General features: G+C 32.6%; 1 protein-coding gene across 4 annotated transcripts in view; it reads left to right on the top strand.

Annotated features, from left to right (window-relative positions):
* Positions 1 to 12500, top strand: part of LOC122635863 (diacylglycerol O-acyltransferase 1) — a 132541-nt gene that overhangs the window by 100205 nt on the left and 19836 nt on the right. For all 4 annotated transcript variants that reach the window (XM_043826542.1, XM_043826541.1, XM_043826538.1 and 1 more), the window contains one exon: positions 1938 to 2046. In XM_043826542.1, the coding sequence (XP_043682477.1) occupies positions 1938 to 2046 (109 nt within the window). The remainder of the gene's footprint in view (positions 1 to 1937; positions 2047 to 12500) is intronic.

Below are 12500 nucleotides of genomic sequence, written 5' to 3'. Positions count from 1 at the left end.
CCGTCCTCTCGGATACTCTGAGAAAATTAATCGACCTTACTTTCCTTTCGTGACGCTTATGATCCAACCATCTCCTCATTTTCTCTCTTTTCTTTCTGTTCTCTCTTCTCTCTCTCTCTCTCTCTTTTTCTCTCTCTCTTCTTTCCTTTATCTCTCTTTATCTCTCTTTTCTCGTCGGAGGGTGTCTTTTCTCGATTTCAGTTCATTATTATCACGATTAATATCGGGGTTGGATAGTAAGTAATGTTGAAATTTTTTTTTTTTATATGGGATCTTTTTATCGGTTTCTCTTTTTTTTTCTTTTTTTTTTTTTCTCCTCTTTTTTATCGAAGATAATGTTCATCATGAATATCGAAGAAAATATTTATTTGTATATATTATTTATTAATCGATTTAAGTTCGTACGAGCAACGCCATGAATATTTTATTACTTACGAACGGTAAGTAATAAGAGTCTGATATTATTATTAGTAAAATATTGATTACAACGTGTTGTTTATATTTAAATATAAAAATATCGAATATTCTGACATTAATCGTATTAGCCAATCCAAGTTTATATGTACAAGCGACATAAATAATTACTTGGCCGGCCAATAAGTAATATCAAAAATTTCTGCTGAATTAATTGTGATTAAAAAAAAAAAAAAAAAAAGAAAGAAAAAAAAACAAAAAGAGAGAGAGAAAAGGAAAAGAATATTAATCTCGTTTGTTTAAACACGAAATATTGTTGAAATTCCAACGTTAATTAATTATATTAGCCAATCCAAATTTATACAAGCAAGTTGAAATAATATCTGACTGAGCAATAAATTGTAGAAACATTTTATACTGAATTTTGAATGAAAAATTTTCAAAATAAAAAAAAATTCTGACTATTTTTTAATCGATTCGAACATATTTATTGGCGTTGATCAATAAATAATATCGAAAGGTTATATCATTTTATTACAAATGAAATATTTAATTATTCACTTTTTAATAATAATACAAAATAATAAAAATCCTTATATCACTTTATTATCTAATTCGAACTCGTACGAACAATATCGCAATTTTTAATATAATTCTAAACGAAGCATTTGTCTTAATCTTCTTCTCCTTCTTCTTTCCTTTTTTTTCTTCGCCTTTTGATAAAACTACAAAAAAGTGAAAATACAGATCACTCTTATCAGTTAGTTCAAGATGATACTCGTAAAAATGAAAAAAAAAGAAAAAAGAAGGAGAGAAAGAGAGAAGAGAAAAGAAGAAAAGAAAAGAAACAAGAGGAGAAAATTAAAAAAAAAGAAAAGGAGAAGAAAAAGGAAACATTGGCAAGAGAGTAGATAAGCGACTTTTAACGTGAAGAAAATGAAATAACGAAAGTATTTGGTACAACAGTCACGATATTTAATAGATATCATAGAATCAAATTGCGACTTGCGCCGGTTGACCGTCGGTTTGCTTGGATAAAATTTCCTGAAATTCATTCGTATGCTCGACACAATAGTAATAAAAGCCGAAACACAAGCATGACGGGGCATCGAGTTCGGGGAGATAAAAACGGTAGACGTTTGCCGGGGTGAAATTGAACGGTGGTACAGGCGTGTGTCGGGTATGCGTTATTCAAAATAATAACGACACGTCGAGAGAGAGAGAGAGAGAGAGAGAGAGAGAGAGAGAGAGAGAGAGAGAGAGAGAGAGAGAGAGAGAGAGAGAAAGAGAGAGAAAGAGAGAGAGAGAGAGTATTGGCTTTCGACGCTTCGTACCTACAGATATCGTTTATATATTTTTCTGTATTTTTCTTTTTTATTTTTTTATTTATTATTTTTTGTTTTTTGTTTTGTTTTGTTTTCTCTCTCTCTCTCTCTCTCTCTCTGTTTCTATCTCTATCTGTTTCTCTCTCCTCTTCTTTCTTTCTTTTTTTATTTCTTTCTGTCTATCTTTTGCATTCGTAGGTTTTTGATAAAGCGCATCTTGGAGGTCGTCGTTGGCTGTCAAGTTGTCATGTCACTGTTCCAACAATGGATGATCCCTTCGGTAAAGAATTCGCTTATACCATTCAGTGTAAGTACTTTTATATATTTATATTTATATTTATGTATGTATATATATATATATATTTTTTATATTAATTATTTTTTTTTCCCTTTCTTATTTTTTATTTTTTTATTATATCTTATACTTTATTTATTTATTTATTTATTTATTTATTTATTTATTTTTTTTTTTTTATTAAACGAATTAAAAACCTCCAAAAATTTACGAACATATAAGTATGTAATAAGGTCGCAATATAAAAAGAAATATTTTATGGTATAACAATAATTGCATCACGATGTATCATAAATGTTTATGATAAATATAAAAGAAATGTTATTAAATTAGTTATTAACGTCATAATATCGAAAGAAAATTAAATTTTAAAAAGTCAGATTTAATGTTACGCCAAGAAATAAAAATAATTTAACAAGTTATACGGATGTAGTATTACAAATATGATGATTAATAAAAATATTTAGAGATGACAAATTTATATAAATATTATTATAAAGAAGAATGTAATAACGACATTTATAACAGAATATGGAAAAATTAAATATCCGTGTATAATTAAATTCTTTTAACATTCATATATATGGACGTATATAGCCACACGCACATATCCAAATATCCACGCATAGAAAGAGAGAGAGAGAGAGAGAGAGAGAGAGACATACTTTTCCTGGATATTAATAATATAATTTATTATTTGACCACAAAAGGTACGCGAATATATTCGAATGTATGTACGTATTCAACGGCCGGAAAACGCAACGACGCGGGACGTGATTTTAAAGTCACGAGAATTCCAAGCACGGTCTAAACAACGAAGCCGGATCATCAAAGAGCTTTATTGGAACGCTTCGGTGCATTTTTTTGTTCCTATTTTTTTTTTTCTTTATTTTTGTCTTTTTTCTGCATTCCCCTCCCCTACCGTTTCTTCCTTTATTTATTTCTACCTTTCTCTCTCTCTCTCTCTCTCTCTCTCTCTCTCTATCTCTCTCTCTCTTTTTTCTCCACCGATTCGTATCGATCCGGAAGCAACCAGGAAAAATGAAAAATCGCAAAGCGACCGATTCGCATTTTTGAATGATTATTATGGATGATACGTTAGGTCGTTTCCCGTTGGGAGTAAGTTAATGATATAACGTGGATGTGTCTGGCTTGTAATTTAATTAATTATCGGTTCAACGATATACAATGGTTTATTTTACATATATACATACATACATAAAATACACACACACACACATAAATATATATATATATATATATATATATATATATATATATATTAGATATTATAGATATTATGCTCATCGTTAGGTAAAATGATTAATTATTCACCGTCATAAACAATTCTAGCAACTGGCTTGACCCAAAGCGGACAGAAAACATGGTATTATACTATTATAACGTTATAGTGTTTTCCATCGATTGGGATAGGTAATTTTTCTATTTTCCTTTTTTTTTTCTATATATATTTTTTTTCACTTTTACGACGCTTACCTACAAAATTGGATAACGCCTTTCGGAGGATTCGATAACGATAGAATCGGCTATACGTGATATGCGTTGGACTGCCAGCTCGAACTGTGCACTCTGTCTCTCTCTCTCTCTCTCTCTCTCTTTCTCTCTCTCTCTTTTTCTCTCTCTCTCTCTCACTTTGCCGATAGAAATTCCTGTGAACGAGGATTCGTGGGATTCGTGGATTTAAACGGAACCTTTTACGTGGACGGATTTAACCACTGCTGATCCGCGGTGATCGTTCGTGGTTCACCGTACGTACCCATATTGCGTACATAATGTGGTTGAAAACGTGTACATGGACCGGTGTCCTGTTCCTCTCTCGATTTAGATCGATATATTTTATCGAGAAATATTTTGTGACGTTTGACCCGGTTACGTTACGTTTCGTTTCATTTTGTTTCGTTTCTTTTTTCGTTTCTCTTTTCTTTTCTGTTTCTTTTTCCTTTTTTCTTTTTTTTTCTCGTTTCCTTTTTTTCTCTCTCTCTCTCTCTCTCTCTCTTTTTTTTTTTACCCAACTACTAGTTTTAGACTCTGATTGGTTAACAGTTTTAACAATTATTCCAGCGGTGAATTATTCAATTTTTCATTTCTCTTCGAACGATCATGATGAAACTCGTTTGTAAAAGGTTTGTTAAAAGGTAGAAAATTTTAATTTGTCCTTGTCAATTTTCACGTTTATATTTCTACCATGTTGTCCGTAATCGTTCGTTCGTGTAATCCAACACGGATTGAAAATATTCTATTAAATGGATCGTTATATTGGTTAACGTTAGTTACTTACATGCATGGTTATTTGAATTGTTCGCGTTAAATTATTTCAAGGATATCACAAACAAAGTACATTTCTTTCTTTAATTTCTTTCTTTCTTTCCTTTTTGCAACTGTTATTCAACGTTCACTCGAAACTTTTGATAACGTTTGTATCGTGTTAATCATATCATTTATCGTTGTTTGATTTTCGATTAAATAAATATATAATATAATATAAATAATATTACACGTTATACAATTATTTTATACGACATAAACGTAATTTATATAGCACGAATATTATTAACAATTATTTCATAAAACATAATATCTAATAAATATAATTATACGGGTAATATCGATTTAAGAAGGAAATCATCTCTCTTCTATTTTTTTTTAATTAATATTAAACTTTCTTTAATATATATATATATATTACTTTGTTAAACAATTGCAATCGATTGTTTTCTAATATCGAACGAAGAGATACGTACATCGATTGACGTTTATTAAAGATCATCTATGGTGATGCGAATCGTGTTAATAACGTTACTCGCTTACGAATTGCTTTACGAACAGGAAACAGAGAAGCAAGTGATGGAGGATATGTTCTACGAAGTAGTCATCCTCCTCATCATCCTTCTCCTCATCCTCCTATCCTCCTATCCTCCTCTTGCTCCTCTTCCTCTTGCTCCTCTTGATTCTCCCCTTGATCGAGAATACTCCCTCTACTACGACGTAGCTACGGTTGGTGCGATCGCGCCTCGCAATTATCGAATCCAATTTGTCGAGGCAGGACGCGGCTGGACGCAAAGAGAAAATGTGGAAACCTAGGGTGAGAGAGCGACGACAAGGACAAAGTTAGGGTGGTAAAAGAGAGAGAGAGAGAGAGAGAGAGAGAGAGAGAGAGAGAGATTTTGTCTCTCTGAAATTAACTTCGGTCCATCTTGTGGCCGACAATTACTTTATGTTTTGCATTAAAATCCTGTGATTTTACGGATAAAAAGAAAATTTTGTTTTTAAAGAACGAGTTTTTACATTATCGATTTAATTGATGATTTGATATTTACGTTAATATCTTGGAATCTTATTAATATTAGAAATGTATTTGTTTTTGGTAATATTTTTTTCTCTTTCTTCTTTATTTTCTTTTTCTTTCCTTTTTTTTCTTCTTCTTCTTAACGCAAGAGAGATACGAATTTGTAGTTGGAAATATTAGTTCGTATTATTCACAATGAAATGTGATTTAAATTGAAATAATTTATATAGATATACGGGAAATAATTAATGACGAATGTAGTAGAGATTTTTGTTAATTTTTGCTATTAATTTATTGCTACTAAGATCTTGCATATTTTATAAATAAAAATATGTACGTGATAGTAAATTAAAAGAAGATTTTTATCTAGAGGAGAGAGAGAAAGAGAGAGAAAGAGAGAAATTCAAAGCTCTTTAGATAATGGCTCGCCAAATACGAATATATTAATAGATAAGTAAAGAAAAAGAGATTTATATTGCAATTAAGATTTCGCATTTTCACGATTGTATAAATAAAAAAAAAGAAAACGAAGAAAGAAACGAAAATAAAAATAAGAAATAATACTAGATAAATGCAAGAAATTTTTAATGTAAAAACGAGACACGAATAATAAGTTGCAAAGAAATTAGACGAGGAATATAAAATGATAATGCATACATACATACACGCTCAAAGAAAACAAAATTTATTGCAATTTGATATCTTACGATCTTGTAAGAAAACAAAAAGGAATAAAAAAGAAATAAAAAATCAAGTAAAAAAATCAGGAAGATTTTAAGTGTACATATAACTGATAGAGTCAGGAATTCGAATTTAGAAATCCGAAGAATAAACGTATCTAACCAATCTTCGTTTATTACGTGACAAGCGCTTGAAGAGCTCAATTTTGTTCCCTCGATTTTCTCCTCTTTTTTTTTTTTCTTTTTTATTATTTTTTTTTTTTTTCTTCTTTTTTCTCTCTCAAAAATATGTAGACGGCACAATTTTTAGAGCGACGCGCATAAAAATCCATGCAGGACGGATCCAACGGCGCGTTTCGTTTTTGAAGTGTCGCTGGCACGGAACGAAGTGGACGTTTGCACCTGATTTTTCTGAATTCACGTTGCAAACACATCGACGTTTTCCCTGCGCGCGCACACACAAACACACACGGACAAAACAACGTAGCCACACAAATCTACCCATTCTCATCTCATCGAAGCGTATCGGTGTTTTACATTTCACATTCGCGAAAGAAGAAAGAACGGAAGGGGTTGCTTGTATCGGACAGCATTTTTTGTCCTTTTTTCTTTTTTCTCTTTCGTTCGTTTTTTCTTTTTCCTTTCATTTCATCCTTTCCTCTTTTTTTTCATTTTCTTTTTTCTGCCTCATACGTCGTATCTCTTATATCGTTGAAAGAAGGAGCACGTGGTCGTCGTAGGATCTCGAAATAATATTGAAAAATGAAGAAACTGATGCTGGATATAATTAATAAATAAAAGTGGGTATAATAAAATAAAAGTGGGCTGACAGTTATCGGACGATTTGACGAATAGATCGATATATCTCGAAAGACATATTCTAAGGATTAATTATTTCAAATAACAGTAAATTGTAAAATTTAAAAAGGACGAAATCTAAAAGCGGACGAGATGAAGATATTGGAAGGGTCTTGGAGGTATAGTAATCGATAGTTGAAATCAGCTAGGAACTTTTGGTCCAAACTGTAAAAGATCTCATGAGGAATTCAGCAGGGCTCGAAGAGGAAAGAGGAAAAAGGAGAAAAAGATGAAAAAGAAGAAGAAGAAGAAGAGCAGGAGGAGGAGGAGGAGGAGGAGGAGGAAGAAGAGAAGATCTTCGAAGCAAAGAATCCTAGAAGGAAAAGTAAGATAAACTCTCGGTGATGTGTATATGTATAAAAAGCGAAAGACTAAACTGTTCTCTCTATATACTTACACACACAAGCGCACAAATATATACGCATACATAGACATACACACAAATACACGCACGTAAACGAATATATAAACACACATACAATATATATATGTATATTATATACAAAATATATATATAGATATATATATATATATATATATTGATATCTAACATTTTCCGTCCACAAACGATATCTAAAACGTATGTAAAGCGTAGAATCGACGCGAGCTGGTCTGTAAAACGATCGAAAGGTGTCGACGAGGTCGCATCGAGTGTCGGCTTATCGGCTCGCCGAGACGTACGCCTCCTTAAAAGGATAAACGTTGGAGGGATTTTCGAGGGTACGCCAGGGATGATCGTAGTGGAGCATCCGTGTTACTGGTAACTCGAGGAAGACGAAGACGACGACGACGAAGAAGAAGAAGAAGAAGAAGAAGAAGAAGAAGAAGAACAAGAAAAAGAAAAAGAAAAAGAAAAGGAAAAAAGTAGTAGAAGAAAAATAAGAAAAAGAAGAGGGAAGAAAGGAAAGAGAAAACGTTGAGGACGTCGAAAAGGAAGAGGAAAAAGGGGGATGAAATATCGTATCGATTTTCCATCGTCGTCGATACTCTCTCTCTCTTTCTATCTATCTATCTATCTATCTATCTATCTATCTATCTATCTATCTATCTCTTTCTCTCTGATTCTATCTTTCTCTTTCCTTCACATATGCTTTCCTTTGCTATACTTCCATCGACCTTGCTCGCTTTCATTCTTCGTGAGACACTATGAGGTAGAAAGGAAGGGGTGAAGAGGAGGGATTTGAGGGGTAGGGTAGAAAGGAACGTGGCGGGTCAAGGGGTTGCGAATGTTCGCACGAGAAAAACCACGTTCACGATGCGTGTAATGGATTTTTATCTCTACTCTCTCATTCTCTCTCTCTCTCTCTCTCTCCCTCTCTCTCTCTCTCTCTCTCTCTCTCTCTCTGTCTGTCTGTCTGTCTGTCTGTCTGTCTATCTGCATCTCTCTCTCTCTCTCTCTCGATCTCTCTTTCTCTTTCTTCTTCTCTTGGAGTTTCAGGTATGTCGACGACGTGGAATTTCGCAGTATATCTATCGGCTGTGGACAGTCTCGCTTGGTAGCTTGGTATCAGTATGCCGAGATCCGTTGTATCGTATAGTACCTATATAAAATAGTGTCGGACTTTTTTTTCTTTTTCTTTTTATTTCTTCTTTTTTTTTCTTTTCTTTTTCTTTTTCCTTTAGATAGATATAAGATGTGAAGGGAAAAAAGAGGAGAAGAGATAGAAAAAAGTAAAGAAAAAATAGAACGTGTGAGTGACCGACTGAGTGAGTTAGAGAGAGAGAAAGAGAGAGAGAAAGAGAGAGAGAGAGAGAAGCAGATAGATAGATAGAGAAAGAGAGGGATGAAAGAGGGTGGAAATGAAGATAGAAAAAGGAGGAAGGAAATATGATGACGTAAAAATTTTTCCCAGACAACCCTTCTCGTCTCTCTCTCTCTCTCTTCTTTTCTTTATTTCTTTCTTTCTTCCTTTCTTTCTTTCGACAATGTCTAGCTAGAATTTCCCTCGATCGTTTTATCGTCTCCACGGTCGAGAGAACACGCACCTCTCTCTTTCTCTCTCTCTCTCTCTCTCTCTTTCTCTGTTTCTTTCTCTTTTTCTCTTCTTTTATTTCATTCTTTCGTTTCGTTTTACCTCTTTCCAGTAAGAGAAAATACTCTTTCCCAAGGAATCCGCTTGGATGTCCTTTCGCGTCGTCGTCGTCGTCGTCGTCGTCGTCGTTTCTCTTTCTTTCTTTCTCGCTTTCTCTCTTTCTCTCTCTCTCTCTCTCTCTCTCTCTCTCTCTCTCTCTCTCTCTCTCTGTTTCTCTCGATTTTTTGCTAGAGAAATAAAGTCAAGTGTTTTTTAATTCTGTTTATATCGCACTCGCTCGTGTCTCTTTTTCCCAGAGACGTTTTTCCACCTGTCGACTAGTAGCTCTAGGGGTTCTTAGAAGTCCGCAAGGGGAATGTAAATATTGGGGTAATGTCTCGACACCCTCTGGACGAATCTATCGAACGAATGCATTTTTATTCCTTCGTTTATTCATTCATTCATTCATTCATTCATTCATTCATTCATGCATGCATTTATTTTTGTTTTCTTCTTTTTTCCTTCTTCCTTGTTTACTTTTTATTTCTTTCTTATCTTTTCGTTTTCTTTTTCTTTCCTCTTTCTACTTTCTCTTTTTCTGTTTTTTCTTTTTTCTTTCTTTGATTTTTTTTTTTTTTTTTTTTTTTTTTTTTTTTTTTTTTTTTTTTTTTTTTTTTTTTTTTTTTCGATAGAAACTTTTTATTCGACCAAGTTTTGTCATAACAAACAACAAGATTGGCCCTGAGTTTTCGTTGTTATTTTTTGGATAAGAGTATTAAATATGACGAATGGATGGTATTTTCAGTCAAAATCTAGATAACATTCATTTTGATATTAAAGTATCATCAGAATTCATCATTTTCGTTTATATATGACCGAGTTAATCATCGATCATCAATCAAGCGAACGAATTTATTATGATATTATTTATACTGGATGGACCAAGCGTTCCCTTGATAATCATCAATTTGAAAACAATGACAATGATAATTTGAGAAGTAAAAAAGGAAGACAAGAAAGGAATTAGCCTAGAAAAAAGTATCGAGAAAGAATAAATCCATTATCTGTTTTTTGAATACGATTGGAACGTGAACATGATTAGAATATTTATACAGAAATTTGCTTTACGATAAGAATTCGTAAGTTCTTCCTTTCACTTAAAGAAAAAAAAAAAAAAACAAAAACAAAAAAAAAGAAAAACAAAAAAAGAGCAATAAAACCAAAAGAAAAAAAAGGAACAAAAACAAAGAGAACCGATAAAACATTTCTAAAAACAGTCCGTCATATTACCAATTCACATAGCTATTTGATAATATCATTATTAACATTAATATTATTATTAATTTATTTCATCTATGGATGAAAGTAGAATAAATAAAACGAAAAGGATGGTATTAGGTATCATAAAGTAGGAAGTGGACGAATTCATCGTAACTCTCATAAATTCACGGTAATACTTTCTTCCACGGGTGGTTGCATCGACGAGAAAAAGAGAAAAAGAGAAAGACAGAGGGAAAGAGGGAGAAAGAAAAACGGAGAAAGAGAGAGAGAGAAAGAGAGAAAGAGAGAAAGAGGGAGTGATAGAGGGGTAGTAGCTCTAGGTAGAACGAGTGGGACGGTTCTCGTAAGTACCCCTCGTTTGCCCCGCCATTGTCGGCCCGTTTGAATTCAATTCGAGTCGAGTGAATTCCCAGTATCTCGAGGACTCTTCTCAGGCTCGCGCGCGCGACAAGGCGTTCGTGAATGCAAAGCCGTAAATCTCTCGGAGCTAATTGAAACGACGACGGAAGAAGAAAACGACAAAGATGCAAGATCCAAGCGAGCGAGCGAGCGAGCGAACGAACGAACGAACGAACGAACGAACCTAGCACGCGCCGAATAGAGGATGAAGAAACCTTTCTTACTTTCTCTATTTCTCTCTCTATTTCTCTTTCTCTCTCTTTTTTATTCCACTTCGTTCATCTTCTCTTTCTTATTCTTTTATTCTCATTCCCTTTCGTTTCTTTCACGATACGCTCGTCTTTTCTACGGTTCCATGCATCCCAAGACAAGTCCTATCAAAACGCCTTGCATCCCTCTTTGCATGCGATATGTTTGTTAACATATCGTATTCAACCTTTGAAATCTATTTCGTCAATGAGATTTAAGATATTACAGCAATAGGATTGTTTTATATCGATAGAATTATTACGATGTTCGTTTTTGTCGTTAGTTGTAATACTTGTTTTTTTTTTTTTTTTTTTCATTTTCTTTCTCTTTTTATAGTTCTTTCGCCTTATGTTTCTTTTTTGTTTTTGTTTGTTATTCATGTTAGTTCGCTTTTTATCTCTCGTTCTCGTGTTTATCGTATATATTGTATTGTATTTAATCATTAAGAGACTACCATCAATGAAATATCAATCCTGATAGGATTATTTTTTACTCGATAGAATTATTGCAACGTTTTGATTTATTGTTAACAATCAGTATTAATTCTGATTAATACATTTTTTTTCGCTACTGTGCGTTTTCAATTTTTTATATCTATGTTATTTCTCTTTCTCTTTTTCTTTCTATTTCTATTTTTTCTTCCCTCTCTCTTTCTTACTCTTTCGCTCTACTTCATTCATCTTCTTTTTTTTTTATTCTTTTATTCTCATCTCCTTTCGTTTCTTTCACGGTACACTTGTCCTTTCTACAGTTCCATGCACATCGAGACAAGTTCTATCAAAACGCATTGCATTCTTATTTATCGAGTATTGTATTGTATTTTACTCTTAAGGAATATCATCGTCAATGAAATTTCGAGCAATACGATTTTTCTTTGAATATTATTTATCAATTTTTATCTCTTCAATCAGCAATAATTCTGAATTCGACTGTAAATTTCTCGTTTCTCTTTCTTTCTTTCTTTTCTTTCTTTCTTTTTTTTTTTTTTTTAATACTTATATTATGTACCCTTATGCAAGACTATTAGCGTTCGCGATTGATATTTGGAACATTTTGTTCGTATAATATTCGCACGTATTTTTACTGACGAGTAATTATTCTTATATCAACAGATTAAAATTCATAAAATTTCTTTGGAATTAAATGGCACAAATTTTTTGTAACGAATTGTTACATTTATAAGAGATTAATAATTATTATATTTTGTAAAGCACTGGAAACGTTTCTATTATTAAATGAATATTTAATTTTCTATAATATTTTGCTTCAATTATAAATTGTAATTGATTTTTAATAAAAAAAAAAAAAAAACAAAAAAAAACACACAAAACGGAAGGAAATAGATAGATTTTAGTTAAGTGAAATATCAACCGTAACGCACGTTAACCGGAATTTCATTGGACGATAAGCGCTTCAAGGGTTGAAATAATTAAATAGAGTCAAGACTCTGCTTAACATTCTTTTTTCTTTTTCTTGTTTCTTTTTCCTTTTAAGCTTCTTGCAACCATGTACGTTATAATCCTTTCGACAAAGAGTATAATATGGCTTCCGTCTCGGAGACAAGTGTTAAACTCTTGAAAAGGGGAAACAAGTTCATCGATTATTTATTCCCCGATGTATATTATATAAAGATAATTCTCCCTCTTCATATTTTAATAAATACGAATTCAATTAGAACGC

Source organism: Vespula pensylvanica, chromosome 19, assembly GCF_014466175.1.
Source record: "Vespula pensylvanica isolate Volc-1 chromosome 19, ASM1446617v1, whole genome shotgun sequence".
Taxonomy (NCBI): domain Eukaryota; kingdom Metazoa; phylum Arthropoda; class Insecta; order Hymenoptera; family Vespidae; genus Vespula; species Vespula pensylvanica.
The sequence above is the reverse complement of the archived record's forward strand: the minus strand, read 5'-3'. Positions and strand labels throughout refer to the sequence as shown.